This window comes from Rhea pennata, chromosome 1, assembly GCF_028389875.1.
Source record: "Rhea pennata isolate bPtePen1 chromosome 1, bPtePen1.pri, whole genome shotgun sequence".
In the NCBI taxonomy this organism is placed as follows: Eukaryota; Metazoa; Chordata; class Aves; order Rheiformes; family Rheidae; genus Rhea; species Rhea pennata.
In genome coordinates, this window is record NC_084663.1 from 207,137,431 (window position 1) to 207,158,003 (window position 20,573).

General features: G+C 39.3%; 1 protein-coding gene across 1 annotated transcript in view; it reads left to right on the forward strand.

Annotated features, from left to right (window-relative positions):
* NOX4 (NADPH oxidase 4) overlaps positions 1 to 13,654 on the forward strand; it is a 105,433-nt gene extending 91,779 nt beyond the window's left edge. The window contains exons 14-18 of the mRNA XM_062577985.1: positions 1,151 to 1,270; positions 4,793 to 4,901; positions 5,488 to 5,556; positions 7,672 to 7,772; positions 12,960 to 13,654. Coding sequence (XP_062433969.1) covers positions 1,151 to 1,270; positions 4,793 to 4,901; positions 5,488 to 5,556; positions 7,672 to 7,772; positions 12,960 to 13,080 — 520 coding nt within the window. The 3' untranslated portion in view covers positions 13,081 to 13,654. The remainder of the gene's footprint in view (positions 1 to 1,150; positions 1,271 to 4,792; positions 4,902 to 5,487; positions 5,557 to 7,671; positions 7,773 to 12,959) is intronic.
* Positions 13,655 to 20,573: the final 6,919 nt, after the last annotated feature.

Consider the following 20,573-nt stretch of genomic DNA (forward strand, 5'->3'; position numbering starts at 1 on the left):
GAATAGGGGTTATATGGATTTTATTAGAAAAATTACAGTCTGTAAATTTTAAGCTATCTATTGATGATCTTGGTCAGACTTTCAGCAGTATAGAAAAGACATGGAGGTCAAATCTGTGAAGGTGCCTGAAGGCCTTTTCAAATTGTCGTCAACTGACTTTCAGGTAGACTGTAATATTCAAAACAGGTTGGAAATGAGACTCAGTCTCCTAGTCACCAAATAATATTTAAAAACAGGTAGGTGAAACTGTCATAAGAATGAGAGGGATAAGTCAAAGAGATGCAACACAATGATCTTTCCTTTCTTCAGATATTTGATATGATCAGAAGATCAAGTTGGGACTCCAAACAGCTCTGCATTGCAGCTCCAGCTGCAATATGAAGGATACAGCCATGTGCTGTTGAAGTACCTACCTAGAGACAGTTGCAATGCCTAAGACCATACAGTCAGTATAAGAGCTGCAGCCTTCATGATACCCTTCATCACCTACCTGTCACTGATGACACTGAAACCATTATATATTCCCAGTACAGCACCATACCTTACCAGAAGAGATGAGAGAAGCTGCCTCATTGTACTGGAAATCTGCGAGATGTCAGTGCTAAGGCTGCCTCTGGACAGGAAGCAAAGAAGTGGATAGATATTAATTTGTTCCACTTTCTCACTGCGGGACAGATACATATCAGGTTTCCTCTGTTCCTTGGAGTCCCTTGGAAAGCATTACGGGAAACGAGGAAGAATAGATTTTTGTACTCCGTTGTTCATCTTAGCTCTGTCTGATGCTCAAGAAGTGGAGCCTCCTGGGCAGGATTAGCCAAACTGTTTGTCTTCCTGTTTATGACCAGCCAAGTTGTCATTGTTTCTAATGTAGCACTTTGCCCTCTAATGCCACATGTGAAGGGCAGTCAGTTTAGCCATCTACACTTGTCTAATTTAAAAATAACCTGTCTAATCTTGGAGTCTACTAAGAGATTTTATGTAACTGATAATTTTTCTTAGCACCTGGGCATTAGTTTCTCACCACAGTCTTGATCCACATAAAGCTTCCCTGGAAAAAAGTTTTCATATTCTCATCCCCAAAGTAATAAAAACTTGAAACAATTTCTTATAAGGGCTCTCTCTAAAGGTCGTCTTCTTCTTCTTCCTACAGATTGTATGTGGATGGACCTTTTGGAAGTCCCTTTGAGGAATCCCTGAACTACGAGATCAGCCTCTGCGTGGCTGGAGGTATTGGAGTTACACCATTCGCATCAGTACTAAACACACTGCTGTAAGTAAGCTTAAGCCATTTAGAGCCATTTCTTCCCTAAACTGTCCTCATAGTGCAGTCAAATACTTTCAGAGGTGTTTAATACTTCTATTAGTGTAGCATAAATGAATGCTTCCTTGAAGTGAGGTAGACAAATGAGAGAGCCTAAGACATCTCATATAGGTTATTTATCCCCAAAGTTCTGGCAGAGTTGTGCCAGTAAGGCACATCAGCTGGGACAGAGGCATCCGTCACATCACTAGCTTTAATGTGGTGCTACCAGCCTAGTCTATTGGAAATGTTTGTTTATGGTCACAGACCCTCTGGCTACATTTGTTCCCCTAGTCTCTGTTTAGACAAGGCTATGGACCATGATAGCAGGGAATTTTTAGAGTCAGGAAGCTGTGACAATCTTTCTGCTGGAAATGCAGGCCAGCTCTGCTGTTCCATTTGACTTTTGTAAATGTGTACACTTAGGATTTTAAAGGAAGAGGCTTGGATTTGGGTTTTAAAGGGTTTGGCTTGGATTCAGGTTTGGATGTTTAACTCCATTGGAAAAATTTAAATTTTAGGTGTGTCCTTTTCTTTTCTTTTCTTTTCTTTTCTTTTCTTTTCTTTTCTTTTCTTTTTCTCTCTTTTTGTTTTAATTTAGTCTTTGAAATTCCATTCAGATCAAAAATTTGATTTCTCATTTCTTTGTCACTCAGGCAACGTGATTCTCACTACATCCTACATCTTATGAAGTAGGATTGCTTTTATGATTGCTGTTGATTTTTTCTGTTGAAGTACTGGCTAAAAGCTGCAGTCACAGGTTAAGCACCCTAGTTTTATAGCCACTGTATAAACAGCCAAACAAAACAGTGAGCCTTAAGTATTTAAGGGCTGGCTGACTTTGGGAGGGTTTTACAATGTGCAGCTGAAGCATTTATTCTGAGATGAACATGCCAAAGGCCAGCTGTAACTCCAAAGTGATATTAAAGCCTCATTTTTAGGTGCTATGCATGTCCTTCATCTAGGCTAGACCAGGCAGTGCTGAGCATTTCTGAAAATCATCCTTCTTTGCGTCAGCCCCACCTGTGTCATGGTGCAACCCACAAAGACCATCCTGGACTACTTTTTCCTTTTTCTGAAAGCATATTTGATCATCCTCTTAAAGAGAGAATGTGAAACATAAGTATATTTTTGCTGAAAGCCTGGAATCTGGAAGGATAAGCTGATCATTTTCCTCATGATGGATTATCTTTGATAGTGTTTAGCAAAGATGTCACATATCAGAACGATGGACCAACAACGCATAATGAGATTGCTGCCTCTATCAGTGTGTTATTAGAGGCAGTAAGAACTTGCACAGACATGCCTAGAAGCTTAATGTCCAGAAACTTTTTCAACATGAGATAAATGGGATCCATTTATCTGAATAAAGCTATAAATTGCCTTCCAGTCAATCCTGTAACCTGGTTTTGTTGCAAATCTTGCTTTCTGTGCTATCATATTATACATGGGGAAAAGTAATGGTCTTAGCCCGCTTTGCTTCTCAATGTTTAGAAACATCTACAACAAAGCACTGGTTTACTGGATGATCTGCTTGTTGTTTTTGCCCTGGTTTAGAAATTGAAATTGGCAGGTGTGAAAATGCAAACTGTCTTATGATGCCAGTGTCATAGAACAGCGGGAAAATCCTGTTTTTTTCATGGACATACAGTTCTGAAGGAGATCAGAACACAGTTTAAACTGAAAGTCATTTGTTTCTTGCTCAGCTGTATTCCTGTTATATGAACACAATTTAGTTCCAATTCCTCTCCTCCCCCCTACTTAACCTGTTGAACAAATCTGCCCTACTTTTAACAAATCAAGACATATATTAGAGAAAGCTAGTGGCTTCCATGCAGAGGTGGTAAATAATGGCTGTTACAGACAGTGGTGACATTTAAAAACATGCAAGAAGTGTTGTATACATGTGGACTTGGTTGTACTGGGAGACTGCACGTTTATTGCATAACATGCCCTCCTGGAGGTAGACCCAAGCGTGTATATCTGATTTGCTGTTTTAAATGTATGCTTGACTTGTTTAATGAAGTTTTTCATTCCAGCCTCCTTGTTCAGCTGATTTCTAGCAATGTTTCATTACTGAAAGTGGTGTTTTGTTACTGAGCTACAGCATTTCCATACAAAATGCATTGCATGTCTCTCTTCTTCTGTCTTCTTTATGAATGAAGACACTTATTTTTCTTGATACTCTTTATAGTTATCTCATCCCATCTAATCAGATCCTTCCTAAGGGCTTCTGTTAGTATAAGCAATCAGAAAAATGTGCAGGAAATCCTACTGTGCAGGTCAACAATATGCAAACACAGAAGCTGCAATCAGGACCTGAAAGGCACAGTACTTCACAGTCTTAAAGGCCTTTCTTCTGCCCATGGGGATTTCATGCCAAAAGTGAGGAATTCTCAGCTCCTTCATGCTGATGAGAGTGTCTCCACACTGGCTCTTTAGGCTTACAGTGGAGGTTATGGGGATAAGGCAGCCATTGGAGCCGTCTGTTACATAGATCCATTCGCACAGTATAAATGTTGGATATGGCAGGGACGGTAGAGTTTGAAATGATGCACAATGGATGTAGTGAGATGTATCATAAAGCTTTGCAGCTGGGTTTGGTTCTTGAGACAGCAATGTGAAGTGGTATTTTCTAGTTGAAAATTATTTTAGGAGGAAGAAGGGGGAACTTTTTTGGGGGGGGAACAATTGTTTAATTGTTCATTGGCCACCTCAGTGACCAGAACAACAACAAAAAACATCACTGGCACCTAAGAAAAGACTTGCTGGATATTCTTGCTTTGTTGAACTCATAAATCAGCAGGACTTTTTCATTTTTATTTTCTAACTCAGCTTGTTCTTGTCCTTCCTATTATATTTGTGTTTTGTTTGCATTAGAAAGCTGACATGGGAGTCATGTTTTCCTAAATGAAATGCCAGATTTTCCCCATGACAGCATTTCACTCCCCAGCATTTTCTGAGGACTGTAATATATCACGCAACTGCCTAAAACAGCGGAGCCCTTATTTGATTTAATCTGTGTGATTCTGCAACAGTATTAATTATAATAAACCAGAGCTTATCACATATAATGGCAGAATTTAGTCCTAACATTATTGCATTTGTCAATATTTTCCTCTTATGGGCCATTTTGTAAACCTAATACAGAATTGACATAATACACTTGAACTTTGTTTTGAAATAGAAGTTTGATAATGATGCACAAATCTATAGTTTCAGCCCAAATCATCTATATAGTTGAAAACTTCCTAATGCAGAAACAGTATCTGTAAAGGGTATTGGTTTTGTGCTGGAGATTTAGTATTCTCATGATCATCCTAATAGAGTACTGTAGTCATTTCAGTGTGCTGATGTGTTGTAGGATGAAAAACCAACTTATCTGTTGCCTTCTAATGGAAATTCATATTCCCACTAATGAATATAAAGCATCTTAGTTAATGTTTCTTTTTAAGTGGTAATTTTTAATTCCCCAAACATTTCATTTTCAAGTGACGGCTGGAAATGCTACAAACTCAGAAGACTCTACTTCATTTGGGTGTGCAGGGACATTGAATCTTTCCGCTGGTTTGCAGATTTGCTCTGTATGTTGCATGACAAGGTAATGGATGTTGCTTGGAGGGATACTAACAACTTAATGAATGCGGGGTATGTTCACACCACATACAACTGGCATGCAATAGAAAAGGCAGTCTTGTTCAAAACAGGTTAGCTCCAGCAGTACCTCTGCCTGGGCCAACTGACCCAGACTCTGCTTGTGCCTGGAGCTGCAGAAGACAGCTTGGGTATCTCTCACCAGCACTTCATTGCATAGTGTTGCTGTGTACCAGTGGTCTTGACACATACTGATTAAATTTTTCAGATAGAAGAAAAATGTGCAGGTTGAGGAGTCTGAGGAGTCTTTAGTCATTTGGCTAATAGACAGTCTGATAAGGGAGGGGGATTTACAATTTCAGGTGGATTCTAAGAGCAGCATTTCTTTGTAAAATAATGTTTTGTACAGAGCAGGATGTGAAAAAGATTCTGGAGTGCACAAAGGGGTGCTATGTAGGTATATCTCTTTCGTTAAAAAGCTTATTTCACTGATACTGAGAAGCAAGTGTATCAGGGTACTAGGCACAAATGATTTTACACTTACATTAAGAGAAGGGATATTATTTCACTAGCTGTTTTTATCATTCTCCCAGCTTTGGCAGGAGAATCGACCAGACTATATAAACATCCAGCTGTACCTCAGTCAAACAGATGGAATACAGGTATGTGGCTAAATGCTGTTTGTAAACCCAACTAGACCTCAGGGTAGCAGACAATGCAAATTGTCAGTCAACTGCAAAAGGGAATTACTGCAGATGGTAAAAACAGGAAATGAGGCCATAAACTCAAGTAGCTTCTTCACTAATAGGGTAGGAGAACAAGTCCATCCCCACAGTGCTAAGAAAAATCTAGTCTAGTAGGCCTAGCTTGATTATATGTGGGCAGAAATCTGTATCTTCCTTTTCTAGGAAAGAGGTCCTTCCAGGCCAGGTCACAGACCAGACAGCTGGCAGGATTTTGGGGGAAATATCTGCATCCTTTCTGGGCTAAGAATCAAAATAGAATAGTTCTAGGAGCTTGCAAGCTCAAAACTTCTCTTCAAATAGATATTTCAAGAGAAACTGACTGATTTTGAAAACATTGGATTTTTTTTTTTTTTTTTTTTTTTTTTTTTTTGCTTTAAATGTCAACAAAAGTTGAACATTTCTTGAAGTGTAGGACCAGAAATTGTACTGAATTGTTTCTTGTCATATACAGTCGGCCCCAAGACTAGGCTCATTCTGCAGCTCCTGGAGTCTCCTATAGGGCATTTATACTTATGATCTCTATTTTATATTATTTAGCACAAGTGCCTGGGTCTGATTCCTTACTTGCTGCATCTGGAAACTTTCATTTGACTGCAGTGGGCTCAGGACCAAGCCTGAAAATTATTACAAAAGGATGAAATTCAGTGGGGAACCTTGCCCAAAGGATTTTCATCTGCCTTGTATCAGGTGGAGACAGCGTAACATTCACAGCCCTAGTAGGAACGCTATCCAACACATCTAAATGATGTAATAGCTACTGTGGTTATGAACAGGGCTCCAAATATTTAATACCTGGATGACATCAGCTGGCCTGGGGCACTTGAAAATCCCTAATTGGTGAACCTAGTATGTAGCTGTTAGGTTAAAATTTAAACACAAAGCAGGACTGTAATGACATAGCAAGGTTGTAATGATATACAGTTCAAAGCAAGTTTTCTAATATTCTGTATAGAGCAGCTACTGAACTTATTAAAGTCTTTTTTTTTTTTCAATCTTTCTTTAAATTCACTTTCCTTTTGTGACTGTTGAGAAAAACTGACATCAAGTGTAGTACTACTGTTGATAGATCACGGTGGAGTTAAACACAACTCTCCATTGACATACAGCTTATTTGTTCACCGATGATAGTCCGCAGCGCTGGCCGCTACCAACATTAGAGCAGTGTTACTTTCCATGCTCCCTTTGCACAGAAGCAGTGTGAGTGTGTGACAACAGAGTCAAGCCCATTTTTCAGCACATACCTCTTGAAAATAAAAGGCCAGCGGAGTACAAGTTAGCCGAGGCTAACTTCTGCCGAGCTTTTTATTGGTATGAACAATGTTTTAGAGCACTCAGCGGTAGAGTGAACGTGAAAGCCTAGATAAAATGTAATTCCTTTGTCTTCCTATTGCATTAGAGCACAAAAACAAGGAAAGGTAAGGCCGTGCGATGGAAAGACATTTGACTTTATAAAAAAGATATAAGCAAGCACACTAGTGAGTTAATGTTGCTGGAAATGGGTTGGATTCCATCCGGGGACCAGTTTTGGCTGCTTTGTGCTGCTAAGGCAGCTCAAAACAGCTGGCAAACTATTCTCTGGGAGAAATAAAAGATTTCCCTTGTCACTTTTTCAGACCTAGTCATCTTAATAGTTACTTGTACAAAGTTAAAAGAAATTCTTCAGACAGAAATACGATTTTTACATCAGAGATATCTCTTCCAGCTTAACAGTAAATACCAATGAGGGAATGATTAATGGGAATGTGATTGTTGTTTTATGGCTTAAATAAATTGGTTTAAATGTAATGAGGAGATTAATGAGCAGCTACATGAGGAAAAATGTACAATGAACACCAGAGAGAGCCATTGAAAAAGCAGAGAGCAGAGGTATTGATTCATGAAACGGCTACAGTTTTAGCCACAACTGACTAATACTGTGCTGAGGTTTTACACCTCAACGGTATGGTAATTCAGCAAGTATCAGGAATGGGAGCCCTGGGTTTATCAGGCAATCTGCAAATCAGGCAGCATGGAATGCTTTGTTTCTTGCAGAAAATAATCGGCGAAAAATATCAAGCCCTGAATTCAAGGCTTCTGATTGGACGACCACGATGGAAACTCCTTTTTGATGAAATTGCAAAGTGTAATAGGCGGTAAGTACGGATCTTGATGGATTTTGCCAGCTTGAAGGACGGGGATTTTATGTGTTTGCAGCTATGTTTGTATGGAAATGACTTTGGAGTTTTATCTTAGAGTATAATGTTCAAGCTACTGATGTTGAAATTAGCTAATATTTTGCTGTGAGGGATTGGTTGTATAAACTGAAACATTTCTTTTAACACCAGAACAGTTCATCTTTTCATGCAGCTAGGATATTCAGTGGCCCAGAAAATAAAAATAATATATTTCCTCTCACTGCACAGAGACTGCATATATTTGCATCCATTGCTGCAAATAATATCTTGCTTGCAATACATGCCATTTTTATATATAAAGTTTTTTTTTTAATCGTTGATGTCTTTTATAAGTTTTGTGATTTATATTACTGGATTATAAAGGCACAAGGAAGAATCTGACTGTCTTGTATTGTTTTTATTATACATATTCTTTGAGATTCCTGGCACTTTTTTTTATTCTTTGTTAAGACCTGGCAATGCCTTCTTACTGTGCTAGGCAAATGTATTGTAGTCTAAAACAGAACAGTTGTAAACCAGAGAAGATATGCAATTAAACTGTGGAATGTCCTTTTCTAGGTCCAGCTTTGTCAATTAAGTATGTTACAGCATACTGGCAGTTTTCTGCATCAAAAGTACATGCAGTAGAAAGGAGTGTGTGAGTCTTCTCTGATCTACTTCTGGCAAAGTCAAACAAACCACCTTTATTGGCTATTTATGGTAAACTGGGTGCTTCAGGTTGAGAATTGCTCTCACAATCCCTTTCAGCTGCCGAACTTTCCCTCAGAAAGTTACTATCATAGAATCATAGAATGGTAAGGTTGGAAGGGACCTCTGGAGATCATCTAGTCCAGCCGTCAGCGTAGCCTGTACAGGGATTGACTCCTCTGTTGCAGTAGCAAAGTGAACGTCTGTCCAGGACTTACTGACATTTCTGATGATGAACATAACCAGGGGACACTGATGCCTGGATCTTGAGAAATATTGAGGTCCAGCATATATCGCTGATCTCCATGTGAGCTGCTGACAATATGCATCTTGGACTCCAGTCCCTGAACATGTTCTGGACAGGGTCCTTTGCCCAGGACTCCCCAAAGGCTGCTACAAAAGGGCAGCTCCAGTAGCGTTCTTGTATCATGCAAACCAATATCACTTAAAGAAGGGTTTTGTAGTGAAGAACCACAGGCAAGAAAGGGACACAGAGGGGACAGAGAGGCAAGTTAACTCTGACTCAGGCTTGGCTCTTAACCTTTTGTGCTCCCTTAAAAAAATTTTTTTTGTTTAGTTGTGTAAATCCAATTTTAAAAGATGAAAATGATGAGGTTTTTGCCATTTTCCTTGCAAGGCTGTAAGTACGTGAAGTATAGATAAAGCTGTTAGTGGTAGTCATATTTTTCTCTTTTGTGCTCTCCATCACATTACTCCTAATTAGACCTTCAAGTACAATTTCCTCTGCATTTTCCCGTCAGGTCTTTAAATTGTGCCACCATTTCTAAGCAAGATGTCTTTTATTTCCTAAGTTGTGTTCTATCTCTTTGGCTTGTATACTTTTAGGTTATCCTGCAGATTGTTAAGATGCAGGCTTTCTCATCCTTTGTCACCCTTTTATCAGGGCTTATATATATATGTAGATCTGTATTTGTAGATATGGTAACATGTAACATGATCTGTAACATAGCTATCCCACAGAAACTTATATGCTGTAGGTAAATATTCTGCTTCTTTCCTTGGAAAAGATAAGAACTTCAATTTTTCCTGCAGTCCAAGTCTCCCCATTTCCCTATCTCCTACTACCTTTATTTCAATTATTCTTATTTGTCGGTAACTTGCCTCCTAAATGACCCTGCTGAAATATGTAGACAAAAAAAAAAAAAAAAAAAAAAAAAAAAAAAAGAAAAGAAAAGAAAAAGAAAAAGAAAGAAAAAAGGAAAAGCAGGGCAACCGATTTTTTTTGCAGTATCTGGTGCCAGTGTTCAGACTTTCACATGCATTTGCCGTCTCCCCATAAAGCTGCACATAAACATTCAACTGGCAAACCTCTTATCGGTTTCACCACCTAGTTATTTCATTGTTTGTGAATTGCTGCTGTTGTTGCTGTTTGAGTGCCAAATAGGCAAAGGGCGTTTGTAAGTGCCTGAGCTTTGTCTGAGCTTCAGAACTTAACATGGGACAATCCAACATCAGGTTCCCTTTCTTTCATCTGAACTCAGAAGAGTAAAAGTATGCCATCTACTGCTGATATTTTATATGACACCCACAGTCCCAAGAAAGTGCATTGGGACAGTTTATATAATAAATGATATGTCTCATTTTTCCTGCTTTCTGTTTGGGGACAGAGCAGCATTCTTGTTTGTGTTTGGTTGTCTTCCAGATGAAAAACTTACATCATGCTTTTCGCTATCATGCTTGCTGAATTTTGCTTAGTTTAAGTGGACACATGATTTTTTCCAGACAGAGACTGACCTAGAAAAAAAATACATTAAGATCTGTAGGAGGGGAAGGCTTGGAACACCACGATACATTTCTTGTGCATTGTAAAGGAGAAATCTCTCTCTAGGAATAAATGTGGAATTTAAAACAGAACATTTCAAGTTCTGACTCTGTCCTTTCTAGATAGCAAAGTATTTCACCTCTCCCTCAGTTCCCACTGTTTGTAAAATGGATATAAGAATACATTCTGACCTACTAATCCCATAGGAACATTAAGGATTCTGGAGAGGTTGATTATTTGCTTAATGCTTTGAATGAGTAGGATCCTATATTAATGTTTATAATTATTTCAAAGGATAGCCTACAACCGCTTGCCAAATTGTATCATGCTGGTGGTATTTGAAAGATTTTCTGATATTATAACCCAGCGACACCCAGCTGTCTGTTTTCATCTGAGCGAGAAGGTGAGCACTTGACCTAGACAAGTAATATGCAATTAAAGTCCATCAGCTCAGAGTAGGAGTGTACTTCTCCACAGAGTAGCTGCTTTCAGCTCCTCGCCTGATTCGATCTCAGGATCACTGTAAGAAACCGGCTAAGAACCAAGTGAAACAGGGAGGAAAGCATCAGCGAGCAGGGAAGTGGTGGGAATAAGTGGATGAGTGAGCTATGGGAGGTCCATGGTAAGTGGCATGATATCCAGGGTAGTTGCTCGTGGTAGTACCCTGTGGAAGGAGTTGTGGGAGCCTTTGGCCTGCTGCATCAGCAGTGGCTGAACTAGGATTCAGGAGATGTCAGCTTACTTTCTGGCTCACCTACACACTTCTCCGGTGACCTTAGCCAAGTCACTTAACCTTTCTGAGATTCTGTTTACTACCAGAAAATTCTTTGTACTTCGGAAGGATGTTGTTGAGTTGGGAATACGTTAGCAGTACATGCTGCTTGGACAAGTCTGTGTTGGGGAGTGTGTGTGTATGTATATGTATGTATATATATGTAAAGTGAAAGGGAGAGAGACACATGAACTTTGAGGTGTTATTTAGCCCTTGTCTGTACTAATTAGACTAAAGAAAACAAACATTTAATAAAACTAACTCTCTGAGTTTAAAATTCAGTAAAACAAAGATTCTAGATGAAAACTCCTGTACCTTTTTTCCCACTGTGTACAGGGCATGTGGCATCCCAAGACTGTAAGTGCTAGAGAATCTTATTTTCAAGCAATTAGCTTTCTCATTATTTCTGCTACTCTGGCCACCAACACAGCACCTTTTGCCTTTAAAAGGAGTACTACCAGGTCAGAAAAGTTTAATAGCTATGTTAAGAGTGAGCAAAATATGAGTTACAAATATTTGTCGTGGATTGATATGAGAGATGATATAATTAAAGTTAGCATTGTAAGATGGCTGTGCAAGGGCTCTGTTACAGTTACCTATGCAACATTATGATGCCTTCTAATGTTTGAGTCCTCAGTTGTGCTGTGTCAGTCAATGTTTCTATTCAGTTGCATAGTATGGATTGCCACGCTATTCAGGTTGCTGCCTAATATTAGGCACAAGCACTTGACAATACTTTGTGAAAGATTTTTTTAAAAATGTATTAGCTCCTTTCTCTCACCAAATTCATATACTCATAATGCTATTGATTGCCTTTGAGGCAGCTTTAAACTGTAAATTTGATTATCCTCCATGTGCTAAGATATTTTATATTAAATAGTCACTGGATAAAATACTGAAACAGTCCTGGAGGCAGGGACCAACCTCCAACCTCCTGGTGGGTGCTGTAAATCATAGTGTTCCCTCTTGTGTGGTCTCTCTTCATCCCAGTAACTCTTTAAGATTTTTCTGAATAGTGGCACTGTTTCAGTAGGAAGATGAAGAGGTTTCTTATATAATACAGAAGAGACAGCTCCACATCCTCTTTCCCTGCTCCTTCCTTTCCCTTTTCCTTGTCTTTCAAAAAAGGGAAATGCTGAATATCATGAGCCCTGCTGGTGTGTATATGCCCTGTTCTGATCCTGGCTACTGCTCTGACCCTTAGATGCTGTGTGACCCTGAGGGTAGCTTAAAGCCTATGTTTAAGGTGACCAGGGAGCCAAGAGCTCTATTTAGTGGAGAGGTGTAAAACGTTTGGGTTTATTAATGAACCTAGACTGTTGGTTTTGGATGATGAAGGGTTGTATTCTGTGTTTGGCTTTTTGTAAAGCTCTCCAGTACTGCTGCTGGAAGAAACATTTCGTGGTAATGTGAAATCAAGAAGGCTAAAGCAGTAAAGTTGTTTTGCTGCTGCCAGGGCTACTGCATGGGTTAATAGGGCTCTGTTTAATTAGTGTACCGAAACACCATTAGTGACTAGATTCTGATCTCCTGCTGGTGTAAATCATGAGTTACACTAATGAAATCATTACATTGAGACACATTTTTGACAAAGAAGATCATTAATCATAGAACAAATTAGTGTGGAAAGTGGTAATTCTTCATTCCTTGGTGTCTTCAGACCAAGTTGGGGTACCTTTTTATAAGAGCCAGATAAGTAACAGGGCTCGATGTGGGGATACTTGGAAGAATGTGAGGGTTGCCATAATCCTAACTACATGATCTAGTGAGCTGTTCTGACCTTAAAATTTATGCGTAGCTGGCATATGTGTAATAAAGTGAGACAATAATCTAATTCTATTTCTCTTAAGAAGTTACTTACTATTTATTTGCAATGTCATAAGCTGCTTCTCTCTGTTAACAGGAAAACCATTGGAGTTTTCTGCTGTGGACCAAGCAAAATCTCTAAGATACTCCATAAACTGAGCAACACCAGCAATTCTTATGGGACAAGGTTTGAATATAATAAAGAATCCTTCAGCTGAAAGTCTGTTGTAATAACAAGACTCTCTAGAAGATAAAAGTGCAATTTTTTGTTTGTACAACTTAAAAGTTCAGCTGTGGTTTAAGCAGACAAAAATGTACCAAAGAATAGCACAGTTTTTCTTATTTATGATTATTTAAGTCTATGGAAAATGATGGGTGCAGCAGTATACCAACAAATAGTAATGGCTTATATTCAAAGCTAAATATGTTCACACAATATTTGTGGCAGTGGTGATTCTTTGGAAATGTTTCTGTTAATTAAAAGAATACAAAAGCTAGGGAGAGACACAGTTTCTTTAAAGCTGATGGAAGAATGATCTATGCAACATTTGAACTTCTTCCATTTCAATCTTCTGAAATTGGATCAGTCAGCTAAACCTGAGATTAGTCTGAATGAGAAACATAGTGCATTACAAAGACCCTGTGTTTTTGTTGGTGTACGAATCATATCGCTTTTGGATGAAGACACTCCTTATTAAAGATTTTAAGCATTGCAGAATTGGGATCCTGTGTGTAAAATATACAATGTTATTCTCTCTAGTCTACTTCCATAATAGGTGTTAATACTCCTATCTTGAATGGCAGAGAGGTGGAAAATTGTGAAAAGATGTTAATTAGCGTATTAAAAAAGCGAACACAACCATGTAGCACCTCTGGGCCAGATTCAGCCATGAAGTAAATCACAGCCTTTTGGCAAGCAAACAGCTGTACACAGAGAACTTTGCATCTTGCATTGATTCATCATTCAGTGACTTTGCAAAATAAATGTGATTTATGCAGCCAGAAGGATGGAGCACAAAAAGTGATTAGTAGGAGGAGGCAAGATATGATGTTTTTGCTATACCACACAACAGCATGGGAATTATACTCTCTTTGCACTTACATGCATGGAACTTCCAAAACTTTGTGACTGGACTACTTAAATGCTCTTCTTGATTAATTTACAATGCTGCAGGTTGACCAGAGTGTCTTCTGCTGACTGATTCCTTAGCTACCTTCACTGGAGTCACACCTGTTTACACTGATGTCCCTTAAATCCAGATCACGCCAAACAGGCCATTTCCATCACCATCTATAACAGGTTAGGAACAAAGCCTTCATTACTGTGGTTCTTTGCATCACATATGCCATTAGACACTTTGCTGGATCTGCAGTATGGTTTCAATATGTCAGACGATCTCAAACATCCAGATTTAAGATTTCCTTCCTTCCTCCACCCCAAAACTGTTTTCTAGTCTGCTCATAGTTTCCACGAAGGGCGAGAGGTGGAATTGGATGCTTAAAAACCTTTTGGTCCTGAGGAGCAGCATTTTTTCCTCAATCTAACAGCCTATTTTTTTTTATTTCATCTTTACCACCTTGATTTTCTCCCCCCTCCTTTTTTTTTTTTTTTTTTTTTTTTTTTTTTTTTTTTTTTTTGCTCTGAGAAGAGGACACTTAAGCTGGAATTAGACCCCAGGTGGCATAAATAGGCATCATTCTAGTGCATCTTAACAGAGCAACATTACTTTGCACTTGCTGAAAACCTGGCTCTTAATCTTCAGCAGAAGCTTAGGAGCAGTACCCTATAGTGCATGCAGCATACACAGAGGGCTCAGCTCCTCTCACACCTATGGTTCACCTGTACTTTAACACAGTGGATTTGATTCAGTTTACATCTTTCCAGTTAACACCTTTTTTATTTCTCATCGCCAAGACTTTAATTTTCAGCTTGCAACATCGGCTCTGTTAAGGGATCTACATGTACCAGTGTTCAAAGGAAAGTATTTTTCTAGTGTGTGGTTTATTGGCAGGTTGTATGTGCAACTAGTGAAAATGAGTTTGGTCTTTGCCTTGGCAGCTTCTGCTCAGGAGCTGGTCCAAGTTGAATAGCAGGGAGGAAGTGCTTCAGCAAGGCCACATGGGGGAATGTTCCTTAGTGCCTGGACTTTGCACTAAAGCTCTTGTCTCTGGCTCTGTTCAGCTGGGAATTCACAGGGGAAAGGAAGGGATGGCCGTGTTCCTGTCGACTAGAATTCTCACAGTAGCTTTGAGGAGTTAGAAGGCAAAATGTCATAGAAACGCGGTGTGAGATGGGAGCCTACATGGTAGCTACTTTTGTTTTTTCTTTTTTGATGGTAGAAGAATCATTATATTCACACTGAATCTTCTTCATCTGCCACTGTAAAACTGGAGCATGCAGAAGAGGATTAGTCTCTTTTTAATCATTAGTACTTGTTTCTACTATTGCCTGCATGGGTTTTGTAGTAAATATAATGCTGATGGCAAAATGCATAGATATGAGATATTGCCCATATTGTAAGCTTTCTTGTTTTTTTGCAGTTAGCTTAAAACATGATTAAAATCAAGACTGCATCTATTAACTACAATGACACAGTGATCATTTTCCTATTGTTTTAGGATCTAGTATCTAAGGATTTTTAAATACAGCTCAGAGTCCTCTAATCACAACGTTGTTTGCAGTTTCACATCTCTCTGACACATATAGGTTTCATTACCATATGATGAGCAGCTAGTCTTGTTCTTAGCTCTGCGCTAAAACATTATATTTTCTGGCTCAGCTCATATATAGGTAGTGCTTTATATTTAATAATAGTAACAGCAATAATAATAATAATATGCTTTTATTCTGAATTCTGACATTATATGTAGGAATGCTAAATGCTGGTTATTACATGAGGTAATACTGGCAGAGCAAGATGCAAGCAGAGCCACTGTCTCCTATTTCTGCCTCTGTCCTGTACCAACCTCAGCTGACCATCTTGTAAAATATTGGCTTAGGACTGTCTACCTCTCTGGAGTGTTGTGAGGCTTAATTAATGTTTTCTGAATCACTTTGGTGCATCTGCAAAGAAAAGGTCTGTATAATTGCTATGCAAGTTTATTTGTGTTTTATTTTTTTGTAAAGCTTTGTTTGCCTGAACCTTTCTGTTGCTCTTATGAGTAATTGCTAGACCATGTGAGTGTGAATTGGTGGAAAGGCTAAAAGCTTGAATTGTTTTTTTCCTTTTGCTTGATCTATACTTTTTATAAGAGCAAAAAAAATTAAGGGTTAGTGACTGGGACTTGACTTCAGGAGTGGCAAATATTATTGATAAACATAGCCTTTCTAGAGGCTGATTGCCCTTGGCACTTCTAAGTGTGTAACAAGCAGAGCCCCCTATGTGCATCTCTGTAGCATTTTTATTTGTAGGCCAAGCATACATGAAAATAAAACTCAGTGCCAGGCAAGGAAGCAAAGGCTGACAGCATTTAATTCCACATTTACAGATCAACCAGATTTACGTAACTGAAAGTCTCTTTATGCTTTAACCCGAGTCCTGTAAGTGGGTCTGTCATAAGCTTCCTGCTGGCAGGAGGAGGATCTCACCGTGTATTATGCTACTTCTTGTTCAGAAAACTACAGACCCTTCAGCATTTTCTCAGCAGGATCTTTGTGTCTTATGCATCATAAATGTTCCAGGACTTTTATTTAAAACTGGAGTGATTTCTTGCCATGATTGAAAACAAACGTTTTTCTCTGAATGAGAGTCCAACCCTCTCATAAAGTGCTCTGAGACTCAAGGCTTTACATGGCTAACAATTGGGTTAATCAGATTTACCCAGAAATCCTGTTTCTCTAGCACTGTGATCATTTACGTGAGTAAATGTTCAGCGAGTGTGGGAAGGCCCGACAAGGAATGACCTTCAGCTCTGAGGTCTCCAGGCCTGTCCATTCCCCTCTTTACGATCATTCCAGTCCTGGCCGTGGAGCAGCGCTTCCCCTGTTACGATCAAATTCAGCATATGCCACTGATGGCACCTAAGGTCTGCCGTGGTCAGAGGGTTGAGAGATCACTAATATAACCCCGAATCTGGGATGGGGAGAGGAACAGACCCTTGTGTACCCCAGCAACTCAGTGCTGGTTGATCACACTGGTGATCTTAGTGCACTGGTAGAAAGGTTAAGCCAAACTTGCCTTTCTGCAAACTGCTGATTGTTTTGCCATAACAGACTAGAAAAAACTGCTGTGAAGAAAAGGAGATAAACCTTCTTTATGTTTGAAGACTGCTGCCCACACGAGCTGATGTGAAGATGTGTATGAAAACACCATGCACATTTATTTTCTACTAGAAATGTGGTACCTGCACACTGCATCCCTATGGTGGGCTTACTACCCCTGGACTGAATTCCCATAATTTTTATTCGTTGCAGATCTTCACTTATCTTCTAAGGAAATGTGCCTTGCAAGGGACAGAAGATCTGTGCTTAGGTGCAAGGATATACACTGTTGGATATATGTACAGAGCAACCTGTGAGCAAACTTTACAGCCAGTGCAAATGTGCAGAATTATCCTTCTGGTTTCTAATGCTACTAGCACATAAGCAAGAAAGCACTTTGGAGCTGGCTGAGAAGGGGTGGATAACACGAGTGGCAAACAGACCACTTTAGGAACAGTAATTCAGCTGTAAAAGCCTAATAGATCAGAGAAGTAATGGTTTGGTAAGAGATTTGTTTTTAGAACAGCAGCCTAAGAGAAAAGCCTCTGCTCAACACTAACACACTGGGTTATCATTTCAAACTACAAGACAGTACTTAAAGAAGCTGGCAGGAGGCACACTAGTCATTGCCCGTAGCGGCCCAAGTTCCTTCAACAGAAGCAAAGACATAGTTATTAAAATGCAAGGTTTACTTCTTTAAAAAATAAAAGAGCTTCTAGGGAGATTAATTTTCACTTCAGCCAGGCAATCATTTCATAAACATGCCAGTGTGATTTAAGACAAGCTGGATCTGTTCCTCTTTGGATTATGCATCTGATTTATCTGCAAATTTCCTACCCCTCACAAATAAAACCAAATTTTACTCTTTTAACAAAGAGGATTTACCAACAATGTTTAACCAAAATGCCACTGGCATCCATGCTGAACTGATATGTTCTGTAATGAATGTTACATTTATCAAGGAGATATAGAATAGAGCTGAGGACTCAGCTTTAAATGTTTTGGGGTTTTGAGTTGTTGCTGATGATGATGTATTTAAGGCCACTATGCTGTTTCACTAGTGAGGCACATGTAGCTGAAATGAGACTCTTCATTCCCATTATGAGCTTTCTGCTGTACTAAGCAGAGTAAATCCCAGAAGCTCTGGTATCTCCTTCATAGGCACTGTAGATTAATTAGTCAATGTTATTTAAGGCTGAACCCTGAGTCTTCTGCTAGACTGACTTGTATAATAAATGCTCTTATGCAAAGGTTTTGATCAGCTAATGCTTTCTTCAAGGGCTGGATAAGCATTTGTAAAGATTTATTATTTAACTAAGCATATCACCCACCTTAAAACAGGGATAGGGTCTGTTACTGTATGGAGGGAAGCTGAGTAGCAGTGCCCCAAGGTGCTGTGTGTTTCCTGGAGCTTCTGAGCATCTTCAGCTCCCCAAACTTGCAGTGGATGCACTCAAGGTTTGCAATACCTAAACCATTATGTTCTCCTAGGGAATCATATTTTTAAGAGATAATATTCAGAGCTGTACTAGCAGCAGTGGATCCATCCTGTTATTATGGAGATACAGCAGGAGAGTTCAAGAAAGCAACCCATCCCAACTGTAGATTGCCTGTTAACAGACTCCTTGGATTTCTGAGGATATCAGACCTTGAGGAAAACACCAGCAAATACTTTAAGTGCTGTCCCTGTTTTTTTCTGGCAAAATCTACCTGTCCCCAAATCTATGTATTCATCCTACTCTTACACAAAGAGGAGAAAGAGATGAGCAGCTCCTAAAGCTTCAGGTAAACTGTACTGTCAACTGAGGAGAAAACCAGGGAAGATGGGAGAGAACAATAAATTTAACTAGTCGAACAAGATGAAATATTTAGAACCTGGGAGCAAAGATGAAGGAGGAAGACATTCTTTCTGGCCCCAAAACTCTAGAAAATTAAAGCACCATTGTCAGGATGTGGATACAAAGTCTCCCTGGGGGGATGAGAACCAATTTATGCAGAGAACAGGCCTTTCAATGCACAAATCTGAGCTAAAGCACAGAAATAAAAAAAAGTTTATTTAATAGACACTTTGGATATAAGTCATTTATTTGGAATAAATCTGCCATTGACTGTTCCTAGTTTCACTGTTTTAAAATATCTATTTCATTTGTTTTGGGGATGTCTTTACCTGTTAACTCATTTTGTACCAAAATATTCAAGTATATACTTCTCTATGCTAACTGTAAGTAGATTCAACAATTCAGTAAATAAATCGTGTGTTCATTGCTGCTGACCCTAGGTAAGGACAGCCTTGAAGATGAGTGTTACATAAATGTCTAGGGTACATAGCAACACTGCGAAGAGAGAGGCTGCTGCATTGCTTTTGGTAGACCAGTCACACATTAAAATTCTGTCATTGCAAGGGCATGTTGCTCATCTTGTACTCTACAACCTGGGGGAAGAAATCTGGATGAGAGGTGGGGGAGGAAAAGTGAGAACTTCCTCCTTGTGCTGTAGCAAACAATATATTTTTACATTTACAGCAGGGCATTTCTTTCTATTTCAAAATAGCATGTCATTTCTTTTTCAGTGATGACAAATTCTCTCCTGGTGCTGAATAGTGGTGTTTGCATGTTAGAAATGTAGCGCAGTGGTAACGAGTTGCTTCTGAACTGAATAAATAAGACCTCTGAGCCTTTTCTGAGAGAAATGCAAAATATCAGAGAGCATACAGAGTGGACTGTGTCCTGAGCTGCACTCAGTGCAGTCTAGTTAGGAATGCTGCACAGGAAGCTCTGCAAGCTGCTGGGAAGAGGCAAGGTTTAGGGCAAAGAGAAAAACAACTGTTTTAAGGAGAAACACAGCAGCAATACATGATCTGCAGGCAGAAACAAGCCATGTCATTACATTTCTCATCTTGTCTTTGGACAATGCTGAGTCAGAGAGTATCCTGAAAGGACACTTTGGCATCGGGGAAAGTTGAGGGCTCTCAGACTAAGTCTGCAATGCAAAATGAAAGCAGATTTAAACACAGCTGGTCAGTCACCTGTGTGCAATTTCCAATTTGGTGCTCAGATTGAATCACCCTGTTGTACCTGAGGGTGAGTTGTGTGACAGCAAGTGGGTCTGACTCTCCGGTCAGTCTCAGCTGTGTCTGTAAGACTATGGACATTCCCTTTGTTTTTCTGTGGCTTTGTAGAAACAAGTTCTTCAGAGAAAGTGGAGCAGAGTATATTATTGTACTTCATTAGGTGAGATGCTTGAATGCATGTAGTATCCCATTAAGTGCAACACACAGAACGGATAAGGATAGTGAGTGCCAAGTTCCACTGGCAAATGAATATACTCTGCCTATATTTGCAGTATTGTCACAAGGAATAAACGGCAAAACCTATGCTGAGAAGTTTTGCATAGGAGAAGAACAAGTGTTGCATTTTTCCTTTATTATGTCAGAACACTTTGAATTAACTGTTAAAAAATAATTTCTAAGAATGTGAAGTGTCACCCAAGGCATTATTCTTTTTGGTTGCC